Here is an 18332-nt window from a genome sequence, read left to right on the forward strand (position 1 = left end):
TAATCTTTCGAATGAGATCAAACTCGCATAAATGTCGGGAGTACGGCAGGTGCTCCAATTCTTCCCATCCCTAACGTCACAGTAGCTGCCCTACACACACACTGCTTTATGTGGTTTTGTGTTGTCTTGCAGAATTATTCCACTGTCCACAAGTTCCGGATGTTTCTCCCAAACGCCACGTCGTACCTGTCGTACCTGTCGTACCAGGAAGTCCCTGTAGTACTGTGTGGTCACTGTTCTACCATGTGAAACAAAGTAGCAAACAATGACACTCCTAACGTCATACGCGATGATCAACAGTTTGACTGGGGAAGGATTCTGACGGACCTTCTGCCTCCTTGGTGATCCAGCATGTCGCCACTGCGCGGACTGACGTTTCAGTTCTGGTTCGTATGCCTTGGCCCAAAATTCATCGATGGAGACTATTCGTGACAAGAATTGATCGCCATCCTGCTGCCAGCATGCAAGGTGATCGGAGCATACTGCATAGCGCACCCACCTTTGTACTTCCACCAGTGCATCAGTTTAAGATATTACCAGTGCATGCGGTACCCACCGTAATGTGATTTTGTGCAGTTGCAGTTCATTGTATCCTGTGGATGGTGCGTTTCTCGATACCACTTGTCTTCTCAAACTCCAGTAGCGTCCATCGTCTGTCTTCATCCAGGACCTGATTAATGACGGCACGTGCCACGTCGGTCCGCACACTGACAGGTCGTCCCGAACGTTGCTCATCACTGGTTGACACACGTCCTTGCTGAAACGTTCCTACCCACAGTGCTACTGTACGGTATGGTAGGGCATTATTCCCGAAGGCTTCAACTAATTCACTGTGACATTCCATCTCATTTCTCCCTCGGAGAACGGCTATTAGATGTAAGAGCACTCCTCAACACGGGTTACTTCCATCTCGCACGACACTCACCAACTGAATGATTTCACAGCCCTCGCTGCGCTACTACCAGCTATCACAGAGCCATCTGTTGTTCTGCATACACACTATGCCTGCAGAACTTCCACACGACACATTTACGTTTATGATCAGTTCATATACCTACAAGAAAAAATATAGCTGCCATGACTTTTGCCCCAATCCTCGTAATTATACATACATACATACATACATACATACATACATACATACATACATACATACATACATACTCCATCATTGTAGACCGTTATGACTTAGCATTCAGTCTGCAAGCCTCTGTGAATTTACTGAAAGACCACGAAAATGTCTCAAACTCGTTTCCTCATCCCGAGGTGGTACAGCTCTTGTTAGACACACCCCCAATGGAGGGGAGTTACATGTACTGCTTTTACCGCATATCAACCTTCCTGCCATTCGTAAATCTCTGGCAGTACGGTACCGGGAATCAAAGTCAAACTCCCAAGAACAGCAGCTAATTGTGCTAACCATTACGCTGGCAGACATTATTAACTATAAAACACAGACATATAGCATGATTGATGCATGCTTGCAATGCGTGGGTCGGACACGAAGCTAGGCCTATTCACCTATTTGTGCAACGTCATCAGAGCTGCAGTAGACTTGCGCTACGGAGGCGGACATTTCTTAACTACGAAACACAGATGTACCACATGGAATAGACACGTTTTCATTGCATAGGTCATAAGGATGAAACTATTCACAAATTTGTGCAATGTCATCAAAGCTGCAATAAGACTTGTACCTGCTTCAATGCGGAATCGTTTTTCTCTGACGAATTACATTGGGGGGTCTTATATGCGAAATTTTTTTTTTTTCATTTTCTTCATCTCGCAAAGCCAGGGGGGGATTCTAATACACGAGTAAATACGGTATGTTATCGAGACCAGAACAGATGTTGCACCTTACGTACTGTACATAAAGACATGGGAGGCTTTCCGATTGCCTATTACTGTTATGGTACTAACATAAGACTGGGAATTTCACGTTTTTGTGTTAAAATGTTATAAAAACTGCAGTCGTTTTATTTGTGCACGTTACATTAAAAAACTTTGAATTATTTTGCAGTCGTACCGACTTGTACAACGAGCGCGCTTTCCAGCCGAATCAAGGTCGTGAATAACCGTAATTTCGGAAGTGTTAATGATATATTTCTCTTTCCCATTTGATTGTGATTAGTGACTGGCATAATTGAATATAATGCATTCAAGAACTTTAAGATCGATACTTACATTGGAAACCATATCCTCGAGTTCAACATAACCTTTAAAAGTCGATGTAGGCCTAATTTACGCGGTACAAGATTTCCATAAACTGACTACATACAGTATACCGGTGACCAAATTACAATGGAAGATTAAAACAAAGGGACTTCGCCATCATGTTGGGCACTTTTGTATCTAATGTGCTTTATTTTATTAGATTAAAGAATTAAAACTACTTGTGGTCGATTGTTGTTTGGCCTGGTATTATGGTTATTCGATTTTTCAGAGTTTGGCTGATAGAAGTTGCTGAACTGAAAGAAGTTTTCAGAGGAAACTGACGAAGTTTTCCTGATAAAACTGAATGTAAAGTTTCAAGATTTTTAAGTCGTGTACCAGTAATTAAGGTTTGAAGCTGGCCCCGCAGCCTAATTTACCTGCCTCTCACCCGGAGGGCCCGGGTTCGATTCCTGGCCAGGTCAGACATTTTTACTTGGATATGAAGGCTGGTTCCAGGTTCACTCATTCTACAATTACTTTTAATTTAGGAGCTATTTAATGGTGAGATGGCGACCCCGGTCTAGAGAGCCAGGAATAACGGCCAGGAGGCCTTCGGACCGAGCAGCGGTCGTTTGGTAGGCGGAAGGCCCATTGGGGCTGTAGTTTGGTTTTGTTTGGTTTGGTTTGGTTTAGGAGTGTTTGTAAGATTATAAGTTACATATTTCATTTTTGTGATGTTTAGCCAAATTGTTGATGGTTCATTCGTTTCCGGATTTTCCGTTTTCCTGTGTTGTATGTTTTCTTTTTTTTTTCCGTGGTCCCTCCAAGAATGGAGAATCGAGGTTCCACTGTATCCGTAACTGCTGAACCCGTACTAGCACAGAAGTCCAGCAAACGCTTCCCATTCCCATTAGCTTCCACCTCTTCTCCACACTTACCAATAACCCTTTTGTATCCTTCAGTTCTGTTTCCAACTTTTGCATTAAAATCTCCCATTAGCATTATCCTATCCTTGCTGTTGACCCCGAGTACGATGTCAATCAATGCTTCATAAAACTTGTCAATTTCATCCTCATCTGCACCCTCACATGGTGAATACACAGAGACAATTCTCGTCTTAATTCCTCCAACTGACAAATCTACCCACATCATTTGCTCGTTTACTTGCCTAACAGAAACTATGTTGCGTGCAATAGTATTACTGATGAACAGCTCTACCGCAGATTCTGTCCTTCGCTTTTTAATACCCGTCAAGTACTCTTTATTATCTCCTAGCTCTTCCTCTTTATCTCCCCTTAACCAAATATCACTTACTCGTAGCACATCCAGATGCATCCTCTTTGCTGACTCAGCCAGTTCTACTTTCTTCCATAAGCCCCATTAATATTGATAGCTCCCAATCAAATTCCATTTCGTTCGCCAAGTTGTTTCCAAGGAGTCCCTCACCTGTCATATGGGAGTGGGACTCCGTTACTGCCATGGGTCCAAGGCTTGCTAAAAATGTTCTGAGCTCGGTAAATTCATGAAGCAGGAAGCTACACACTTACACATAGTCCAAGTGAGGATCTCTCCTGTAACAGGTAAGGGACCACCGGTGGATTGTATAGCCCTAGCTGCCTGAGCACAACGAAAGCCATAACTCAGAATATGTCCGAGATGCCCACTCCCATTCCGTAGCAACTGGTATCCCGACTCTCAGGACCACTTACTAGGCCATTCAGCCGTTGCCCATGGTTCACAAACTAGGACGTGACTACAGTAACCCACACCACCATGAACCATGAAATAATTATGCAAAAGAAAAATCTGAGGCATAAACCTGTTAGATTTTATCAATTTCACAATTGTTACAGTACCATTTAAGTCCACAGCTCACCTGCCAATCAGCTTCTCTTGAGTTTTGCGAGCCAACACTGTGGTAGGAGCCATGCCACCAAATGCCAGTGCTATGTTCTGGATAATGAGGGACTCTGGTTGAAATGTCACATTAACAGCAGCATTCACTATAGCAATGTCATCATCTCTCCTCTTGGCTTGTTTATAAGCATGGAAGTACTGGTTCTAAAGGAGAATACACAATTATTGTAAAGTTTTCATCTTCCTGCACGCTGTAGCGCAATTCAGGGCGACACAAAAAAGGCAGACAAGGGGGACGTGGGTGGGGAAGATAACTGGGATTTCAAGGGGCCCAAAAGTTTAATGGACTCGAGTCAATCAATCGCTACTAATGTGCATTTAGGGCATTCGCCCAGGTGGCAGATTCCCTATCCGATTTCCTAACCTTTTCTTAAATGATTGCAAAGAAATTGGAATTTTATCGAACATCTCCCTTGGTAAATTATTCCAATCCCTAATTCCCCTTCCTATAAATGAATATTTGCCCCCAATTTGTCGTCTTGAATTCCAAATTTATCTTCATATCGTGATCTTTCCTATATTTAAATACACCACTCAAACTTATTCGTCTACTAATATCATTCCACGCCATCTCTCTACTGACAGCTCGGAACATACCACTCAGTTGAGCAGCTAGTCTCCTTTCTCCCAAGTATTCCCAGCCCGAACTTTGCAACATTTTCTTAATGCTACTCTTTTGTCAGAAATCGCCCATAACAAATCCAGCTGCTGTTTTCGATTTTTTCCAGTTCTTGAATCAAGTAATCATGGCGAGGATCCCATAAACTGGAACCATACTCTAGTTGGGGTCTTGCCAGAGGCTTATATTGATCATATTATTAAAACCCCAATAAAAAATGTTACCTAAAAGCATCTGTATGCCTTACAGTATTTAACCTAATATTTCATAACATGTCTTTTGATCTCTATTTCTATGACTATGATTGTTCACGTTCATCTCTGACAATTTAAGGTCAGATGACTGTCCAGTCAGTCTGTTTCCAAGGAAAGGTGGTATTTATACTCAGAAAAATACAGTTCTATTATTTTTTGCTATATAATTACAAAATGTTATATAAGAAGAACCAATCGGGGAGAGATTAGCGTAGTAGCAGAGCTGCTGACTTTCCACCCAGATGGCGAATGTTAGATTCCCGGCCGACCTTCAGTTGGAATTTTCACCTAAGAAATTACGTTCTTCACGAAGGGCATCCAGTTGAAACCCAAGTTCTCTGAAAATATTCAAGAAAAAGATAGGTAAAAAATTGATAGGGAATCTGCCACCTGGGCAATAGCCCTAAATGCACATCCTTTGTGTTTTCATTTATTCATATACGTCTGTCTTTGTCTTATCTCTGTGTTGCTACCTCCTCCCACACCGACTTGTCACTGTGGTTATTCTATTATGTGATCCTTTTCACATTCCTCTCTTTATATATATATATATATATATATATATATATAACTTGATTTGTAACTTGTTTATTCCTTTCCATTATTAATATAGATCTAGTAAAAAAAGGAGATAGAGATTGATCCATTGTTCATAGTATTTCAAAACTACTATTAAGAATACAACCTGAATGAAAAAGTTAATGTAAATGATGTGAGGAAAATTCTTGTCAGATGCAAGATTGCAATATAAAATTTTACCTTCTTAATGCCATGCTCTCATGCTGACACCATGCCAAGAACGCCAGGCTAATTACCGGTAGTAGCACTTTCCAAGTCCCTATTTAAAGTGCCACATAATTTACAATTTTTAATATTATTTAACTTTCAGCTTGCAGGAAATGTTGAGGAGAGTATGTACTTAGAAGCAACAATGATTACAATACCGTTTAAGTTACAAAATATATATTTTTTAAATATTTTCTGAACACTTTGAAAACTAAGAATCATATTTCAAAAATAGCAATAAAAATAATTCAAAATTACAATTACGGATAAAATGTGGTAATCCCTCTGCAACGCAGACATCCAAGTGAATAAACATAGAAAGTTTCAAAAGTATCCGTCAGGTAGTTCAGTAGATAGTTATCGTTATATAACTGCCAATCATCACATGATCACAGAAACACATGAAATTCATAAATCCAATGTGCATAAATAAATGAACAAATGAGCCACATATTGATAAAATTAGAAACTATGTTCTTTACTCTATGCAAACAAAACTTAAGATATTATGATCTGCCATTCATAATCATGGTAAATGCAGATAGTAAGGCACACTGTGTAAACGAGGATATATTGTTGCTGACACTTAACACACTATCCAGTACCAAACAACGATATAACATTGTCTGGCAATCTGAAGGTTAACATGACACCAACTCATAGACCAAAGATGATGTGTACAAATGAATGAAAATAGCAAATTGGCCATCATCACGGCCAGTTAACTCTTACCAAATGCCTGGGCATTAAACACACATATTAACATTTGCCAATCATTCTCGAAAATTAGGAAGGTAATTACAACCACTTTAGAACGATAAAAGAAAAATAACAGGAATGAGACAAATTTGTAAAGAATGCAACCGAGAATCTCATTATTAACTACAAACAAAAAAAAAAAAAAAAAGAGAGATGATGATGTTTGAACTTAATGTTCAATTTGAAGATAATTCTGCTATTTGTAAAAATTGATGCATCTTCCTTTGTCACTAGCTTGGTCTAATCTGCATTAGTATATTGAAAAGGATTCGGATCTGAATGTCAAGGCCATCCATTATGATCACTTGTTTGTCAACTTACTTCTTTGGTATATGGTATAATGATGGATGTTAGAATCTCATCTGGCTGGACAACATTCTTCCTATACCCAGTGAAGAACGTATGATCCATGGTAACAGTTCTCTTCCCTTTAGCTGCAAACAGAAAATATAAGTAGTACCATACATACATTACAGTTTCTTAAAATACAGGCAATATTATCAAGCTGAGACTAAGGACAAAGAGAAAGTCTAGTATAACATGACACCTTAGAACAACAAATTCTTTGAAAGAGGTAGGTAGGTAGCTAAAGGTGGAGGACCAAGGGGAAGGAAAAAAAAGGAAGAGTACTGTATAAAATCTTCAATTTATATATCAAATCCACTACAAGCCTTCTTTCAAGAGATGGTGTGTTTGAGCCCCACTATAGGCAGGCCTGAACATGGTTTACCATGGTTTCCTAATTTTACAGTAAGCAAGAATGCTGTACTTAATTAAGACCAGGGATTGCTACTTCACATTCTATCCTTTATGATCCCACCAATGTCAAAAACTGTCCGATTACTTGTCTGTTAAACATGTAACAAACGAACAAAATAAAAAACAATGATGTAAATCAATCATCCAACTAAATACAGAAATACTATATATATTTATCACCATATTTACTTCGTTGTAGGTCCCCATCGCTTATATTAACCCCTTAATTTTTGAGCGTCAAAACACAAAATTCTTCGAAACATACGAATTTCTCACTACCATTGTGCTAAATACAGCAATGTTGTCTTTCTAGATCAGGGGTTTCCAGTTTGTAGGGGCTCGAGGGCCATATTGGAAACCTTAGTCATGTTTGCAGGCCGTACTTGAATAAATAGGTCATTTTTTTAAATTCTGCAAAGAGCACAGAAGTACCATTATGAAATACTATGTATAGTTTAACTGAAATGGAGGTGTGATAATTTTAATTGCTTAAAACATTATTTTACAATTGCATAAAAGAGTGAAATTTGGAGCCAGGCTGAGTGGCTAAGATGGTTGAGGCGCTGGCCTCTACCCCAGCTTGGCAGGTCTGCTCAGCCCAGTGGTAATTGAAGGTGCTCAAATATGTCAGCCTCGTGTTGGTACATTTACTGGCATGTGAAAGAACTCCTGCGAGGAAAATTCTGGCACCTCGGCATCTCCAAAAACCATCAAAAGTAGTTAATGAGATGTACGAGGGCTGATCAGCAAAGACAGACTGATTTTTTCCTGTAGCTTCCATGATAGTTTCCTATCTGTAACACAAATATTTGAAAAGCGGGCTTTCATCTGTAATATCCGTAGGCGACAGTACTTTCATATTGCTAGGTTGGTAGTAATGCTCTATTTTGTAGACGCTACGTGCATTTCGCATACCAGAAAATTGAGGTGATGCAAGAGGAGCAGTACAGTGCAATCAAATTCTGTTTTCGTTTAAACCATACAGCCACTGAAACTTACGAAAAGCTGAAGCATGAGCCACACCCACCCCAAAGACTAAACATACATGTTTAAATGTGTGCATCGGAAAGAAAAATGAGGCACAGATCCCCGACCAGGAAGGGCGAACGATGCAGCCCTGAACTGAAAATACCCCTCCTATCAACACAGTTCAAGTTAATGACTAATACTACTATGAGTAAAAATCCATATAAATACTAAATGAAATATTGAAATATATGGCAAATCAAATAAAAAAAAGGGAAAATACCAGCATTGAAACAGGGCAATACATACTTCTTTGATGTCAACCCAAATGGAAAACTTGTCAACATTACGTGACCTCATCAATTCTTTTAAACACCAGGCATAATTATTCATATAATGTTTCCATCGAATAATCAGTGACCTCGCAACATAATGCTTTGATGTTAATATATTTTGCACGAGCTTAATTTGATCGTTCAATCAGCGAGAAAAAACTAAATCCAAGCATGGGCATCTGTTATCTTTTCAAATCATTTTCCAACAATTCCTCTCATTAAAAGATTCCCCACACCAAGGAGCAGATAAAAATAATAATAAATTAAACCAGAGAGTGTAGACCAAGGAAGATTTCATCAAAGCGCTGAGAGAAAGCTCTCTGGAGCAATGAATGGAATGCCAATCTCAAAGAATAACATGGGCCTGCGCACGCCCACGAAAGAAACAAAATAACATGGCGCCCTCTAGGTCACAAACGACTAGGACGCCCACCAAACAAGTAAACGACATTGCACCCAAGAAATAACAAGGCACGGTAAAGAATAATAAAAATTAATTTAGCCGATCGACACGTCATCCTTACACCCCGCTCATTCATCCTCACATTCATTCAAACATACGACTTTTTGCCCTCCTAGGCAAACAATACCAGCAGATGGGTACGAGTAAATAAATCAAGGCAAATCGTAAAATGCAACTCATCGTTTCACAAACTAGGTCTCACATTAATTATAGATACTGTACTTAGCTCAGCCAGGGCAATTGCCAGCAGCACGTTCGTGGCCCCACGGTCACGCGTAGACCCATCACATACGCAGTGCGTACGACCAGAATGGAGCTCCCAGCTGACACGCAGGGCATACCTCCAAACGATGGCAAATATATCATAGTGAACCTCATCAAAATAAACAGAGACCCAGCTATTAATGCACCACAATCACGTCCACAACTGACACACCAACCATTCTCGCCCCGAGTACAAAGATGTGTTTCGGTCGGCCATTATACGAAGAAAAGAAAAAGTAAACAGAGAATGCAGAAATAACATCATTTCAAAATATTACAGTACCTTCAATATCAATCATCGAGGCATGATAAAGATGCGGTAGTTTAGGTCAGCTTTAAATCTAATAAACATGAAATGTAAAAACGCCGCTCCTGTGTGCGAGGGCTCCACGATTAAATTAGCATGCATAAACACAACAAGATTCTCTCCAAGGAGATGATATTAAAAGAGTCTTGCCGAAATAATGATCCTTTGTGCTCGCGACTGAGGGAGCTGCCCTCTATCGTTTGGAAAGCAGAAGTACTTAAGCCACTATAAGCGAGGCAGATACATATTCATTGAGACATGGCTAAAATAATTTTAGAGAACATGCTACACTAGCATGTTTCAAGCATCATAATGATCCTGAACGAAAACAAGCCAGCACAGTGTGGAAATCGCCAAAAAAGGCAAAAGTTGTTCCATCTGCAGGGAAAGTGAAGGTGATCACATTTTTTTTACTGTAATGGAATGATTTACCAGCATGCAGATCCCCCTCGCACTACTGTTACTACACTTCAGTATTGGCTACATTGAGGAAGCACACTGCAAAGTAACGACCAGAGCTTTCTCGGACTGGGTGGTGACTTCATCATGACATGTCATGGAGTTTCTGACTCAATTCAACATTACCTGTGCACCTCATCCACCTTATAGCCCTGATCTTGCACCCTATGATTTTTTTTATTCCTATCACTAAAGACAAAGCTTAGGGGCATTCAATTTGAGAAAATCGGACTCTGAAGCAGTGCTTAAGAAAAGTGAGGCGATTCTCAAGGACCTGACAAAGAAAGGACTGTAGCATTTGTTTAAAGGACTGGCAGAGACATCATAAAAAGTGCACTGAAGTAGGAGGGGACTACTTCGAAAAATATCATGTAAACATAGAAATGGAGTAATAAACATCTGTGAAAAATATCAGCCTCAGTCTTTGTTGATCAGCCTTCGTAAAAACCAATAACATTATTTGAAATTTGTATTTTAAATTTTTAAAATAAAAATTAATCTATTCAGATCAAGTGAATACTTAAAAAGAGAAAATAATATTACAGAATGAATTAGTTCTGATTTGGGTCTATAAGGGGTATAAAAATTAATGCATTTTTGAACGAGCTAGGAAATAGTTTTTGTAACTTTTCTTGACATTATTTCTTAAAACACTCTCGTGGGCCACAAAATATGGATTCTCAGGCTGCCATTTGGAAACCCTTCTTCTATAGTATGCACACCTTTTAGCGATACATGGACACCCTAGTGCTGGATCGGTCGACCTCGGGAATTTTCGAGATTCGTATTGGCAACCTTTGAAACACAAACTATGAATCGCTCATGCATCGCTGTGCGGCATCTGGCATACACTTTACGTACTAGTACTACTGTTGTTTACACAGCAAAGTCAAACTACAGAATTCATGCTAGGAACAAGATTTGCATTGAAAAATGTTATATAATGTGTGTATTATACAGTTGTTGGCTTAAGATAATAAAGGTTTAGAAAATTCATATCGATATATCATATCATCGATTCAATTCAGATTTCATTTCCATTCAATTGGCAGTATAACCGGAACTGGGAGAGCTCCCTCCCTACTCCTCAACCCCGTACAAAGAAATATCGCTAAAAGGTGCGCGGACTATAGATGGTGTGATAATAATTAGGGAGCGGATTTTTATGTGCTAAAAATGTGAAAATTATTTATTTTTTATGTGCTGAAAAACTTTAAAATATGTGATAAAAAACTGAAATTATTTTCCTTTAAATATCATATAACTACTCACGCTCAAGAAGTAAATAAGTATAATGTTTTGTAATAGAATATGGTGCCACCAAACGTGCTCCTTAAGGCAAATTGGCGTCTGTGTATGGAAACGTGCTGTATGGTATATTCATTTTTTATATGCCAGAGTAGATATTATGAATGATTACTTTTTAAAGGTAATGTTTTGTTTAAATATGGCAAAAGCAACCGATCATCTTTGAGAAAATGGTACCAGTTCGTACTCACCCATCACACGCTGGAATATTAGTTGCTAGAAGTAGTCTCAGAATTGCAGTGAACAACAAAGGTCATCTCCAAATTGTCCATCACAAATGCATGCCGATTATCTCTTAAGAACGCCTTATACTGCGAAAACGATCGCTCCACATCACAGGAAGTCAGACGAGCATAGTTAAAGAGAGGAATGTCACCAACAAAAACGCCATCAATTTCGCCAACATGAGCACCCTCTAATACATTAGAAATTTGGCACATTGTTTGAAATCCTCTGTTTTTCCTGAACAAATTTTGATATTTGACCTTTAACAGTCCCTGTACCTGCGAAGCTGGGAATGAATCTAATTTATTTTCAACAGCGCGCACTTCCTTCACTGTTTCGGACAACAGGTTAGTGGATTTTTCAAGTATGTCTATAGTTTTACACAAGAAGCTTAGATTGGCAGATATAAACGCCAAATCATTTTTCAAAGAGCTGTCTTTTAGTATCTCTTGAAGAATCTCAATTGACGACGCATCGTTTTTATCTAGCACGTTCACAACGGATGCAAAACTTTTGAAATTGTCTGCGTAGTATACCACAGCGCTAAGCCAGGTACCCCACCGCGTAACAATAGGCAGAGGAGGAAGCGCAAGATCCGGGTTTTTCTCTTTAAAGAAATCGATTCTTGAGGGTGCTTTTACGAAGACTTTTTTGCCATTAGACACTAATTTATCCACTTGAGGATACTGAGCCCGCACAGTTTCACATAACCCGTGAAGAGCATGAACAACGCATGTTACGTGTATCATTTTTGGAAAGCTCAGAGAAAGGCCTTCGGCTGCCTTTTTCATGTAAGCTGCACTGTCAGTAAGGAAAAGCAATACATGGTCGTATTTTATACCTTTTGGCCAAAGTAAGTGGATGGCTTCATTGAATAACCTAGCTACAGTGACATGGTTGGCAGCAAGCATTTATTTACACGCTAGCAAATAAGAAAGTTCGGAAGCAGTTTTATCATTTTTCAACACACCATCTACAACATTTCCTACTTTTATGCCACTTGAATCAGTGGTTTCGTCAATGCTCACCCACAGTTTTTCGCTATCACATACTGCCCGAATTCTCTGTAAAGTTTCTTCGTATCATTTTGGGAGATAGTTTTTCCTTAATGTGGATTCGTCTGGAGGCTCAAAATTAATGTACTTTGTTAGGAAATTTCTCAGTCGCGGATTATTTATTTTACCAAGAGGAATGTCGACACAAACAAATGCTCTGCACACATCTAAATAATACTGGGAATATTTAGATGGGCCTGCATTTGAAGTAGCTGGTTCAGCTATTAGTAATTGTCGCGAACGCACACGCAAAGCAGCCGCAGTATGCTTATTTCCAGACAAATGCTGGATTACTTGAGAACATTGATCTGCACGTACTGTTTTACCACACGGTTGGCAAAATAATACTTTTCCATCAGTAATGAAAATGCTTTTAAATTCCACTACATATTGTTGAAGACGTGACCTTGTACTCTACTTCTCTTTTGGCATTATTTTGCAGGCTACGACACACGCATTTACGGTGAATCACTGTTTCAATAAAAAGAATAGCAGCGGACACTGAAGGAAATATTTCTTATAAATCCATACAAAATCACACGACCACGGGAATGATATATGGACCCGAACAGCTAACCTTACTCTTAGGAGTGATGAAATTTCACTACCTAATTGTGGGGCAATATTCTTCCGAGTCTCCCATGTCGTAACGGAATTACGTCACCTTATCTCTCCGTGATTGCCTTTCGCTGATATTCTATAAACAAAACCCGAGAGGGCTGACTCATAAAGAGTTGGAATGACATCATGCAAGGAAACATCTTGTGCAGCAAATCAAATCGCTGTCTAAATGTAACGACGTAGCCAGTGACCAGCAAGTTTTAGAACTTATGGAGGGAAGTCCATAAATAGCCGAAACATTCAGATACATTATGTTAAATACACTGTTAAAAACAATACCGTATTCGTAAAATGAAAATATGAGCATTGTTTTATAACACAGAAGCATTTTAAATTTTATTGATCAACAAATATAGCCGATTTATGTGCTTATTATAGATTTTCTTAAAATATGTATTTACATTTTTAAAATGTGAAAATATGTGTTTTTATGTGAAATAAGATTCAGTTTTTACACTTGGGGATGCACAATAGGAATAATGAACTTCGTAACTTGCGTTAAAACTTACGCAAAAAAAATATGTAATTACATAAAAATCCGCTCCCTAATAATAATGGTGTAACCCATCCCTTGCTGGTTCCATCATGGTCAGAGTCAACTGGAATGTGCTCTTGGCTCCAAGCTTGCTTCATAACCCCCTCCCCAACAACCACCCACTTGTTCAGCTGCTTGGCACATACCATACCTTTGTTCTCATGTCCAGTCTTTATCTTACATGCACACTGTGAAAACTTAGACGAGTACTGGTAATCACCAAATGAGTTTTATGGCCTTTTTTTTTTAAATTAAGCACTGTCGAATTTGTACTAAAAATGGCATAAGAGAGGCTTCTCATGAATTTGACATACAGGCTGAAATAATTTGGTATTGGGATAATCAGAAGGACTAACTAAATTCCGTGAAGCAGGCCTGTAAATCTTTTCGTGGAACACAGGAATTAAAGTATAAAAATGTCTATGAAAAGGTGTTGGAGTGGATTGTTGAAACAGTAGTTACACTGTTACGCATGAAATGCTGCAATTCAAAGTGCATGAAATTGAAAAACAAAAACAGGATCTCGGCATTAGAATTTAAGGCAAGCCTAGACTGGGCAGTACTATTAATGCATCAAAACAATCCAAGTTCAAGAAGGAGTCTTGATGGCTTCCAGATGACCACACAGATAAAGTAACAGAAATTGATTGTTTCATAATAAGACTGACGTAAACGCAAAAATCACTTTTAAAGAGCGACCTACAATATGAAAGAAAAGTAAGATGAAATTGTGAACGGCTATATATGCGGGAAAAGCTGAAATCACGAGATGCGATAAGGAGGAGGGCTCTCAAGTAGCGCAGCAAAGAAGAATTCCTGGGATTTTCAAAGGAACAAAGGATGATGCATAAGAATAATGCATTGTAATGGGCTAGCTTTGAGGCATTGCACAGCATTTGTTAGATGCATACAGAGAAAAACTAGCCTGGTTCAAACAATTTGTAGTAAAGCTTCGAAAGCAACATCTGTATTTGACTGGACAGATTGTCAAAGCTGAAGAGACAACATTTTATTCATACACCTTCATGATATTTGCATGTGTATTTTTTTCCTCAAATTAAAATGTTAATGAATTATAAAGAAGATTATGATTTCATAAAGCACTTTCTAAGCCTGATTTAAGATTTTTGAAGGAAAAAGTGGGGGGTCATCTTGCATTCGGAGAAATACGCTACATAACAATAATGCAGGGCATCAGTTAATATACTGTACATGGATAATAAAAGCAAACATCACTGAAAACCACTTTACACCAAAAGGTGAAGCAAATTTGTAATAAGTTGCCAGGAATTAGACTGAAAGCCAAAATGACAACTTGCATATTAAAAATGAACCAAATTAAGTGATATTACCTTTACTGAGCAGTTCCAGTTGACATCCAGATGCTGTGAAGATGGGGTTCAGGTCAGAGATTGGGCTTCCAGTCATGATATTACCACCTACTGCCTGAATAAATTTAAAAAACAAAAAATCTGATAGACCAGCAACAAAACATTGATAGTCAAATTTTTATTTCCAAGATTGTCAAGATGCTTAACATGCAATGACAGAATACTGTATATATGTAAATAAACCCCACACATTTTTTCCTGAATTTTGTGGCAAAAAGTTAGGGTGCAGGTATTATTTGCATCAAGCTTGGTTACAGTGGTCCTGGCATAGAGGAAGTCTATTTTTCCATCCACTCTGTTGGTAACACTGCTCCCACCATAAGTGAGAAGTGTGCCAGGTATGTATCTCATTTCTAGTAGTAGCATCTGTTTAGGATAACTGGTATGAGTTCTCGTAAGTCATTCATGGCTAAAGAAAAGCTCTACGTTATTGAAGAGGCAGAGCAAATTGGTAATCAAGCTGCAGGAAGAAAGTATGATGTGGACAAGAGTTGTGGTAGATGAGGGAGGCGGGAAATAAAGCTTGTTTTGAACAGACAAATGGTAACAGCTAGACTTTCATGGAGAAAAAGTAAAGTTTCCAGAAATTGAAAACGGGATATGCTAATATGAGCTCCCGCAGCTCAGACGGCAGCGCACCGGTCTCTCACTGCTGAGTTCCGTGGTTCAAATCCCGGTCACTCCGTGCGAGATTTGTGCTTGATAAAGTGGAGGTAGGACAGGTTTTTCTCCAAGTATTCTGGTTTTCCCTGTCATCTTTCATTCCAGAAACACTCTCCAATACCATTTCATTTCATCTGTCATTCATTAACCTGGCAATGCCATGCAGTACCGTATAGCACCAGTGCGCCTTACATCAGATTTTCTCATACTGATCTTTACTCGCACCATAAATCTGGCAATTTCTCTTACATTGTCAAGGAGTTACTCCCTACAATGCCCGATATCAATAGAGGGTTTTGTTCGAGTGTCTGTTTGTGGCTACAACTGCTTGGAATTTGAGATCATGTCGAGAGAAATAAAATGACTGCCCGTCTAAGGGAAGTTGCTTTATTTTGTTTATAAATTTTGACAATACAACTTTGTATTGTGTGGTTTATTTTCTTGAAGCAATTGGTCAGCATTTCTGCGTTAGCTGTTATGACGCTAATTATTCCGTTGGTACAGTATGTAGCGCACGGCGCTTACTGTACCTCCCTATTCCTTTTCTCTTTACTTCCAAGGGTGATTCTAAAGTAACAATTCATACTGCAGTTTCAAATGATTTATGTATAATTGTACATTTTACAAAAATACCATGTCATAACACACTGAACCACTGTATTATCTGAGGGATATGAAGGGGGTCTCACAGATAATCTTACAGGAGGTCAATTCCGAGCACCAGCAGAAGTAGTGCTAAAGCAGCAAATTCTGCACAGGAGTAGAGAATCCGTGTCCGATAATGATTCACGACCCGGGAAGATAGCAAAGTCATCACCTCATCTACCAGTGACCTGGATGGCGGATGACCAACAACTGTCCACTTTTAGTGTGAAATTTTCCAATTTTCGATATATGATACTGACCGAAATATTTGAAGTTTTTTAGATGAAATTGTGAATTTCTTGTGCTCTGAAGCCAGCAAGTATGCACTTTTTACAAAGGAAAAATAACCCCGTGAACTGAACATATTCATTGCCATTTTACTTCTAAATGCCACCATCAGAAAAGGGTAGGTGCAAAATATTTATTACGATATATATATATATATATATATATATAGTATTTGGGTGGTATTTTGAAGAATAATATGTAGTAAATACAGTTGTTCTCACTTGTTTTCTTTTTAGAGTGTCTGACCCATTGAGATTCACTGGCCTACATTACTAGATCACTCCAGCAAACCAACACCGGCAATGTGCAGCCAACGGATGCGAATCCTCCAGCCACACAGATGCATCAAGTGTAGTGTGGGCATTTGTGTAAACTGCATTTTGCCATTCTAAACTAGTGAAAAGTGGAAATAGGTGACTAAATAAGAAAAGGTGAAATCTATAGTAATATGATTCCTATTTCCTACAGATATGTCACGTCTGAGCTAATGTTATTTTTCGGAATCCCCAAAGGGATGTCACAAATGAACCTATACACCGTTTGTTCTTTTGTTTATTGCTAAGTAACTTGTAAGTGATATTCTGTACCAATATTAAGCACTATATATCATGGTATTCTAACAAGGTAACAATTTTTATGTTCCACCCAAAAGCAATGTCAAGCGCTGTGCGGTACCAGGTCCTCATTTAGAAACAAACCATTCTATTTTTAGAAAAATGACTTAAATATTCTCTAATATTTAAGTATTTATTTATTTATTTATTTATTTATTTATTTATTTATTTATTTATTTCATACCACCAACAGAGATGTTTCTCCAATTACAGGTGGCTTAGTCATTATGCATTAATTATTAAAAATAACAATTGTTAGAAAGAACTTAATATCTAAAAATAAAAATATACAACATTATTAACAAGTAGAGTAGCAAACGGAATTTACAGCACATTAATACTTTTTCAAGTTTAAATATACTTACTGTAATATCTAAAAATTAATTTTAAAAGTAGACTTTTTCAGGTTCGAAGTGGACTTATGACCTAAAATACTTAATATCTAAAAATGAATTAAAAAGTAGAAATACAGAAACATAAAATAAATGAGGAATTAGGATTTACAAAAAAATAACTCCAATCTTAGACTGACACCAGTTAAAGAAACTGACATACAAAAAGAAAATCATACAAAGTAATGCATGAAATATATGTGTTTGGTGAGAGATGAGTTGTAGCAATAGGTATGAACAGCACATTAAATCTTAAGTGCAAATAGACATTAGTAATGATAATTTGTTTGCAGTTTTCCCTACATTTTCTTTATCTATATTTAAATTATATGAATTTAAATAAAATAAAACACAAAAATGAAACACAAATTGACCAAGAAATAAGTATAAATATAGTACATATATACACCTATAGGGTAAACCTTCAGAAATAGTGAACTGAACTCAAAGTGCCCAGCATAGTGTGACCATTACTTCAACTGTGTGCCTTCTTCAATAATTTTACATAATAATTGTATCTAACAGCAAAGTCTAGATCAAGATCAGGAAATTT

At 38.1% G+C, this 18332-nt stretch overlaps 1 protein-coding gene across 1 annotated transcript in view; it reads right to left on the reverse strand.

Moving 5' to 3' along the window:
• Window positions 1-18332, reverse strand: part of ry (xanthine dehydrogenase rosy) — a 182405-nt gene that overhangs the window by 71535 nt on the left and 92538 nt on the right. The window contains exons 9-11 of the mRNA XM_067153950.2: window positions 15139-15232; window positions 6811-6923; window positions 4031-4215 (exon numbers count right to left, since the gene is read on the reverse strand). Of these exons, the coding sequence (XP_067010051.2) occupies window positions 4031-4215; window positions 6811-6923; window positions 15139-15232 (392 nt within the window). The remainder of the gene's footprint in view (window positions 1-4030; window positions 4216-6810; window positions 6924-15138; window positions 15233-18332) is intronic.

The sequence above is a fragment of the Anabrus simplex genome, chromosome 9 (assembly GCF_040414725.1).
Source record: "Anabrus simplex isolate iqAnaSimp1 chromosome 9, ASM4041472v1, whole genome shotgun sequence".
Classification (NCBI taxonomy): domain Eukaryota; kingdom Metazoa; phylum Arthropoda; class Insecta; order Orthoptera; family Tettigoniidae; genus Anabrus; species Anabrus simplex.